Source organism: Apaloderma vittatum, unplaced genomic scaffold, assembly GCF_000703405.1.
Source record: "Apaloderma vittatum isolate BGI_N311 unplaced genomic scaffold, ASM70340v1 scaffold27539, whole genome shotgun sequence".
Classification (NCBI taxonomy): Eukaryota; Metazoa; Chordata; class Aves; order Trogoniformes; family Trogonidae; genus Apaloderma; species Apaloderma vittatum.
The window spans coordinates 1-8,879 of NW_009736242.1; the positions used below are offsets into that span (position 1 = coordinate 1).

The 8,879-nt window shown below is 54.0% G+C and overlaps 1 protein-coding gene across 1 annotated transcript in view; it reads right to left on the bottom strand.

Annotated features, from left to right (window-relative positions):
• Nucleotides 1–7,892: 7,892 nt before the first annotated feature.
• ARID3B (AT rich interactive domain 3B (BRIGHT-like)) overlaps nucleotides 7,893–8,879 on the bottom strand; it is a 27,862-nt gene continuing 26,875 nt past the window's right edge. Inside the window, exons 7-8 of the mRNA XM_009876905.1 lie at nucleotides 8,535–8,639; nucleotides 7,893–8,208 (exon numbers count right to left, since the gene is read on the bottom strand). Coding sequence (XP_009875207.1) covers nucleotides 8,054–8,208; nucleotides 8,535–8,639 — 260 coding nt within the window. The 3' untranslated portion in view covers nucleotides 7,893–8,053. The remainder of the gene's footprint in view (nucleotides 8,209–8,534; nucleotides 8,640–8,879) is intronic.

Here is an 8,879-nt window from a genome sequence, read left to right on the forward strand (position 1 = left end):
TTGGGGCTCGCCCCAGGCGTGGGCACCGAGCAGATGTCCTGCGGACATAGCAGGGAAGGGCTCTCTTCTCGAGGCGTTTCAGATGGGCTCATTCCCCTCTGGAGCCATTCAGAAGGAGGTCATCCCAACCACCACCCTTCTCTAGCCCTGGAAATGGAGCCCAGACTTCTTCCATGACAACGTGTGGACCTCAGCTCTCCAAAACTTGGGGATCCCCTTTCGCAGGCAGCGGAGTCGCAGGCAAGCCCTGCCCATGGGCTGTGGCAAGGTCAGGGTGCAAGGGCTTCAGGCTGGATCTGGTGCCACTGCGCCGACTCCAGCTGTCCCCGGCTGTACATCTCCCTCCAGTGCAGCCCCCCAGTACCAGGGGCGTGGGAGCCCACCCGCACACAGCCCAGCGGGGAGCTGCGGGTGTAGATGCGAGCCTGTGGCAGAAAAAAGACAGAAGCGTGGCTGGGGGCCTTCAAGCAGAGCTAGAAACACCATGCACTAGCCATAGTCACCTCCATCCTGCTCACCTGCATGACCGTGAACTCCAAGGACAGCTCTTGCTGCTGGATGTCCCCAGCAGGGAGGCTGAAGAGGAAGGGTGTGTTCCAGACAGGGTTGTAGCTCCTGACGGACTTGGTCACCTTGGTGGCGATGACGTGGCCATTGTGGTAAAGGTGGATGATGACATGGTGGCCTGGGAATTAAGACAGAGCCTTGGTAAAAGAGACTGCTCTGAAAACACACCAGGAAGAGAGGTTGGATTCCTGCACGGCATGAGCAGCCAAATTGGTGTGCCCAGGGGGCTACAGGGCCTCTGTGGGGCTCTGTGGGGCTCTGCGGAGCTGTGGGGAGAGGACAAAGATGACATCCGTGTTGGCTGCACCTACTCCTCGCTAGCTGGGAGCAAGGACCTCCAGAGTTCTCATCTCACATCCCTGCCCACGTCCCAAGCTTCACATGAGCTGGGGGAGCTGGAGATGACAGCAGCGAGCAGGACTGAAAGCCACATGCAATTTCTTTTACCATAAATATGTATATTTTAGGGTGACCTTGGCATCTCCTCACCCCCAGTCTGTGCCCTGTGCCCTACCTGGCTTGCCCGGCATGTGTGAGAGGTGGCCCAGATCCTTTGCCTTGCAGACCAGCACCTTGATGCGGCTGGCCAGAGCTTGGTACTGGAGGAGGAGGAAGAGCTGGCCAAGGGGTTTGGGTGGGGAGGAGAGGACACTGCGGCTTGTGCCATGGCTGCTGAGACACTGCAACGAGATGAGAGATCAGGAAATGCTGTGGAGCCTTCTCCAACCTTATCTAGTCCCCCCAACTCAGGGATATGATCCCACCTATGCTACGGAAGAGTCAAGAATGGGCAAAAATGAGTCAAGGAGGTGAATTTGATGCTTAACATCACTGCAAGGATGGGGCCAGCTCTGCATTTACCCCTTCTACCTTGTCACCCCCATCTCCAGCAGAGCCTCTGTGCAGAGATGCTGCTGTCAGTCATTAGAGGTGACAGATGTTTATTGTGGGCAGCTCATGAACCTGTGCCACAACGGAGGACACTACAGGGATGTGGAGCTGCTGCCTCAGTGCCTTCAATCCCTCCTGCTGCCTCCCACGGCATGACAGAAGGGGCTCTGGCTCTTGCTGTGGAGATTTAGGGCTCTGCGACCAAGCAGACCTCACCCAAAACACAAGGACAACTGGATGCCACTGCTGTCCTGACCTTTCTGAGCTTGGTTTTGGTGCTTGATAGCTCCCAGCTGTAGCTAGAAGATGCCCAGGGGTCCCAGGTGGCCTGAGCACAGGGGAAGAGGACCTCTCCCACAAAGGAGTCCTTGAGGCTATGAAACTTGGCATAGACGGCAAAGCGCAAGGTGAAGCTCTTCAGCTCCTCCAGGCTGTACCGGCCAAACTGGCACAGCTCCCGGTGAGCTGGGTGGAGGCTGACACGGCGCGTAGCCACGCGTCGGGATGCCGGGAGCTGTGTCAGCAGGGACACCTTGAAGTAGGACCCCCGGTTGCCCCGCAGCCACTTGGGCAGGTGGGAGATGCCGAGGACCATCACATTGAGCGTGGCCTTGGCCAGCGAGTAGAACAAGTCACAGTGGAGCTGGGGTTGCTGTTTGGGGCCAGTGCCGGGCGGTCCCGGGATGTGATGGACCAGCGGGCTCTCCTCGTTGCAAAAGATGTTGGCTCTGGAGATGGTGCAGCGGCACCGCCACGCTCCCGCTGGCTTTGGAGAGAAGGGGAGGATGGGCAAGGAGGGTCTGCCACAGAGTGAGCTCCTGCAGGATGCTGGTGATGCCAAGGGTCCCTCGTCCACCTGGGCACTCAGTGCATCTCCTGTCACGTCCTCGTAGTGCTGCTGGATGGGCACCGTCACTGTCCCAGCAGGCAGAGCAGGGCCCAGCTCCACCATCACCTGCTCCTGGCTGAGGCGTGGCCGCTGATGGTGCTGCCAGCAGACAGCACAGCTCAGGAGGATGCTGAGGCAGAGGAGGGCCAGCCCCGCACCGAGGAAGACCTGCAAATGCGCTGGAGAGAGATGGGCACTGTTACCATGGTGGATCTTACCAGGACCGCACCACTGTGGCTCTCCGTGGGTGACAGAGCAACAGCGAAGAGCAAGACCTGGGCGCCCACCACCCGCCTTTGCAAACTGGGGTTGAACTGGAGCCTCCCAAAGCCAGAAGGTGGGAGTGGAGCTGGTGGGGCTGGGGCTGTGCTTGGCATCTGCAGCCTGACATTGGCTTGGCTGTGGTGAAGCTAAAACAACCCCAGGCTCACCCCTGGGGATGATAAGGGCTATGGAAAAAGCAGCTTTTATCAGCGCTGCTGCGGGGCTGACGCAGGTTGGGCACAACCAGTAATTAGCTGCTTGCTTGACCGGGGCATGAAGAGCATGGAGAGGCACCAGCACCGCTGGAGGATTTGAGGGTGCCTGAGCTGTGTTCAAAGCATTGGTGGTTCCCTGAGGTGTTATATACCCAAGCCAGGTCCTGAGCTATGCCCAGCAATCTGCAGGTGAGGAGCTGGGTTTTACCCCTCCTGGCAGGGATGTCCACGGGCTTCCCAGCTCCCTAGTTGTTGAGCAGGATGACATCTCTGCGCTTTGGTCATTTAAGGACCAAGGAACCACACTCCTGAACAGCAGGGCTGAAGTTCCTTAGACAGCTTGGGTTTCAGAGGCGGACAAATGCTGATGCAGATGTCACTGTGCCGGTGCAAAGCCTTCTCGTACCTGGAGCTGCCTTCACCTCCAGCCCTGCAGCGAGGCATGATAGAGAGCAGGGCCTGAACAAAGCTCAGCTGGGTTCGATACAGGGATCTTAATGTTTGAAAGAGAAAAGCAAGCGTCTCGTGCCATGGAGCTGGGCTTTTCCTCCCCAGGTGCTTTAATCCATGCTGGGCTCTCTTTAGCCCTTTGTTATTTGCTGGGGAAGCGAGGTTGCGGCTGGGACGAGCGGTGAATGGCAGCATTTAGGGGAGGGATGGAGGGAAGGGGGTTGGGATGTGAACTTGCCTGGAGGATTATATTCCAGCCCAAACAACGGCTGCCAATGCCCATGGCCACCCAGCCCTGGGAAAGCGAATAGGGAGGGCTGGAACATGGCCACCCCAGGGAAAAGAACCCTCCCTCCAGTCTGGCACCTCCGATTTAAAGTCTGCGAGTGGATAAACTCCACAGCAGTGTGCAGCAAGCATGTTTGCTCCCCCTCCTCCTTGCCAGAACCCACCATACCTGCTTCGAGCATCTGGTTTTGAAGGCAAGCCGTGAGGGCAGGCGAGTCCTTGAGCCGTCCTGGCTGAGCTCACATGGGAAGAAGTTGGAACTGGGAAAAGCCAGACCCACCACTGGGCAGAAGGGGAGGAAAGGCAGCTGGGAAAAGCTCTGCCTTCACCTGCCCGCTGCCCAGACAGGCTGGGACCAGAGCCCACGTGAGGCAGTGGCTCTGCCAGCCCGCTCTCCTCCAGTAACTGGGAGTCATAAAACGCAAGCACAGCTCTTCTGCACTCATCAGCAAGGGTGCTAGTCCATCCTCTGCAAGAGGCTCTGCACAGGCATCATGCTCTGCATGAGCATCCCTCTGCAGGGACGCTCAAAGCAGACACAACTTGCTGGTTTTCAGCATCCCACTCCGCTCACAGCGAGGATAAGGAAGGTCACGCACCAGGCCCCATGCCAGCAACCAGCCACCACGGAAGGGCTGCCTGCCAAAATAAATGCAGACACCAAGGCATCGGAAACACTGGTACAAAAAGGACTGGAAACCAGTTTCTCTCCAGCCACCCAACTGGTTCAATGACTGGAAAATCAACGGCAGGTGCTGTGTAAATGGCAAAACCGTTGGGAAGCATGAAATGCCTTTTTTGTGTGGAGGGGACACAGGAGGGATTTGGGAGAGCAGCTCCTGCCCCAGCCTGGCTCTCACAGACCCAGGGCTGAGTAAGGGACAGAAGAGGGAGAGACCCAGCCTCTGGGAATACTTCCCAGAGAAAAGGGCTGGGAAATCTTGAACTCATGCTTTAGGGAAAGTGTGGCCACAAACGAGGCTTGCAGGATCACCATGTGAAGAGGTAGAAGTTTATTGGAATATAAACATTCAGATAACGTGTAAGATAGAAAAAACCCAACAACAACATATACAGACACTTGTTGGAAGGAGACGTTGAGGTATTTATCCACCGCCTAGGCTATCACATTTTTTATTTTATTTTTTTCTTTTTTAAATAGGTAAGAAAACTAGTAGCAAGGCTGCTGCAGCTGTTTGGTGAAAACACCTGATCTGAATCCATTTGGAGCACACACACACACACACACACACACAGCGGCCAACAGGACTTGGTGTGACACGTTCACATTCACTTTGGGAGCTGAGCAGGCACGCAGCCTCTCCCTCACCTCTTCCCCAGCTCACAACGTTTGTGCCTTCTCAGCATAAACTGGGATCTGCTGGAAGAGGATGAGCAGGTCTGGTTTCATGTTTTTGTTTCTTGTTTCCCCAGCTGGGCATTGAACCCCAGCTGGCAAATCTCCTCCTGCAACAGGAGCATCAAGGCTGCACACAAGCAAGCTGGGGGCTTGATTCTGTCTGTTTTGGTTTTTTGGCTGCTCACTGCAAAAACCTTCGCTGGTCTGGAGTTGAAAGAGAAATAAGCCACACTGCAAAGCGGAGCACTTCACGCGAGGAACAGTCCTACCCGCAGTATCAAAACCCCTGAGTACTATACAATCGAACACGGTCGAGTGAAATGAAGCGGAGCCAGAGGCAGGCCGCAGGGGATGCTCCACCACCCTTCCTCAGCCTTCCCCGGCTCCCCCGCCCCGTCTCTGCTGCTGGTTTCCATAACCCTGTCCCCAAAGCCTGGCAGCTCAGTAGGAGATCTGGAGCTCAGCGAAAACATGCACGAAGCCAACTGCCAGTATCAGAAGCCAGGCTCAGGGAAAGGGTTACTCTTCACAGTCTGAGCGGCTGGTCCTTGTCATCGTGGACCGAGAAAGGACCAGTTTATTGTTGCAGCTTATTTTTACTGAGGTATCTGTTACGCATCCCGACTTGAGTCTTTCCCTGAATTGGATACAAAACAATCTGTTAGTCCCTGTCTAGTTCCAGTCTAGTTGTGTAAAGCTTATAGACATTAATACTCTAGTAGTGTCAAAGCTGTTCAGCAGTTCAGTGATTCGAGTGCCTTTCTGTGCAAGAAAACACAATGTTAGCAAGTGATACATAAGCAAACCCACCCATTACTAACCTCTGCTCCCCAGGACCAGAGAAGAAAGCATAAGGAAAAGCAAAAAGTGCCCCAGTCCCACTCATAGGAAACAGCCCCCAAAACCCACCCACAAATAAAATAAAATTAAAACAAAAAAAAAAGGAAAAGGGGAAAAAACCCCAAACAATCTGAATGAGCCCTAGAGTCTGGAAAATCCTCTCTGAGCCTATGAGAATGAAATGCCATGGAGGCCTGCAGGATCTGCCAAGCAAACGCCCTGCAGCCAAAGAGCAGCTCGGCTTCCCTCTGCCTGGCAGGTGGTCACTCCTCTAGCCAAAACGCAGCCAGAGATGGGACATCTGGGAGCAGCATCATCTCAGGACACGTGCATTCTCACCCACTTTGCCTCCCGCTGAGTCCTCACGCTGTTGGGATATCTCAAGTCACAGCATATAAACTAACATACAGAGAGCATTGAGCCTCTTGCAACTAGGAGGTCCTGCCTGGAAAAAACAATAAAGACTTTGGAGACAGCCTCATGTCTAACACGGAGGACAGAGCTTCTAAGCAAGCGCTGTTGCTCTTTTCCTACCTCTACCTTGTCCTCCTATGTCATGCACATGTCCTGGGACAATGCTGTGCAGCTTGTCCCCTGCTGGCCTTAACGAATGGGGAAGCCACTGCTTCTCTGCTCAGCCTTTTTTTTTTTCTTTTCTTTTCTGTCTTTGGTGATACAATTAAAAAACCCAAACACAATGTCAGTAAAACCACATATAAAAAACAAGCGATAAGATATGCCAATACTTCCTGAAGAGGTTAAAAAAAACCAACCCAAAACAAACAAAGAAACCCCAACCCAACAACAAGTACATATCTGAGGTATTTCATCTGCTCAAAAAAACCTGACTTGGGCCTGGAGGATAGGAAGGACGTCACCAGGGCAGGATGGATGGTGCTTGGACCTGATCTTCAGGCTGGGGAAAGGCCAGAAGAAGAGGTGGGACAGAATGAGGCCACCTGAGCAGAAGCCAAGTTCACAGAGTCACTAAGTCAGCACGGTTGGCTCCAGACACAGAAGAGCCAGGGCCAGCCTTCACTTGCTTTCAACTGGAAGTTTGGTGAGGAAAGGGCGAGGAAGAGCTTGATTTCCATCTCCCTGCTTCCACCCAGGAAAGCAAAAGGTCTTACCCAACTGAGAGCAATGTACAATTTGGAAGGGGCTGGGCTTCTGTAGGCTTGTTCAGAGACCAACAAAAGGGTTAACCGCAATACCTACACACACCCCACAGCCCTGCTGAAGCAGATTTCAAGTATCACCTTTTATTTTCTCAGGGCATAGATGTAGAGAGCTTCCAGGGGTGTCCCCTTACAAAAGGGAACTCACTCCAGGAAGCTGGATCAACCTAAGTGACAGCCCTTTTGTGTCAAGGGGGCAGAGGATCACAACACCAAGCTACAACAAGTTCAGGCCATCAGGGGAAATGGCAGTGGGATGAGTTCCTCAAGGGGAGAGAGAGGAGGTCGAGGGCATTTAAAACTTGGCTGAAAGCCTGAAGGCAACAGTAGGGAAGAGGCCAGCACCAGCCAGGAGAACAAAGCTGCTGATGGAGAGGTTTTTAACATGTCTATGGGTCATCAAAGCAGTCGGAAAGTCCTTCTCCACTTGCCAAGACCTCAGAGAGAGGGGAGGAAGCTCATAAGCTAAGAGCACGTGTTCTATGAGAGGACACACAAACACTGGACGATGACAGAGCCTGAAGAAAAGCGAGGAAGCTTGCCTGCTCTGCAGCCACATGGCCTTCTGCAGCACAAGCCACGGGAGGACAGGGGCAAGGCACCCCGCCGGCTCTTAGGATTGTCAATACATGGAGTTGTTTTGTGGGAACAGTCCTTGTGGTTACTGGTTCGAGAAGAACCGAGTTTTCCCGCCCCAACTCCAGCTCCTTCCACCTGCCTTGGTGACGTCTCAGCCATCTCTCAACCTGCAGCTCCTAGAGACGATCCCTGATTGAAAAACGCCAGGCATGCTTCCCCCTCCCCTCCATGTCCCACCCCCCAACAGGAACACAGCAAACCCTGGGAGGAGGAGGAAGAAAACAAAAAAGCAAAAGGGACGAAGAAAGGGGAGAACAAAGAAGAAAGAGGCTGGACAAACAGACGATGAAGAAAAAACTTGCTGGCATGGAAAGGTTTCATCATTATCATCATCTTGCCATTGGCCAACCAGAAAAGCAGGTTCCTTGAGATGAGGTAATCTGTGCGACTCCTTCCCGGCTCGCTCCCTGCCAAGAGCAGAGAGGAAAAGCTGCCGGAGGCCAGTGTGAGAGACAGCAGGCTCGGCCATCCATCAGAGAGACCAGCTGGTGGAGGGCTCTGCGCTGGGGGTTCCCCGCGATGAGGTAGGGCTGGGAGAGCAGTGGGAGCTGCTGCTGCTGCTGCAGGAACTTTGGGTGCTGGAGCCTGCGATGAGGTGGACAACCGGCTTCTGGGCAAAGAGCACTCCTGCGAGGCAGAGAAGAAGTAAACAAGAAGGGTTATGGGGTGGACAACTGAGGAGGAGAGGGTACAGAACAAAGGGCGATCCATCCAACCACCACCAAAAGGAAAGGGCATTCATCTGACTGCTTAGAACCAGGGAAAAAAAAAAAACACAAAAAACAAAACGAAGAAAAGAACAGAAACCATCTCTCACTAAGATTACTACGCCAGACAGGCTGTGTGTGTGACGCTTTGGCAAAGACTAGCCCCTGGGAGCACGCCACCCCCTCCACATCCTCCTCTGCACCACCCATCCTCTGTACCCATCTCCAGGAGTGGTTCTTTCTCACCAGCGTAGATTGTGCCGTTAATCTCCACTGACATGTTAATACTCCCAATGCCGTTAGGTGACAAATTCAGTGCTGCTGCTGCCGCCGCCGCGTCTGGTTTATCTTCTTTCAAGAAAGGAGAGATGCAGAGTTAGAGAGGAGCTATCCAGTTCCCTGTGCTATCCAGAGATGATCAAAAACATACACAAGCCTTCTTTTCGTCCCTGCTTTGGTAAGGAAAGCCCCACAGGATGTCCACTTGCAACTCTACAGAGGTGTTTGAGTGCGTCGGTCCCCTCCTCCGAGGGGGGCAGCTTCTCAGAGCTGCTGTGACTCCCTGTGCAGGGCTCAGGCTGCCGCAGCTCC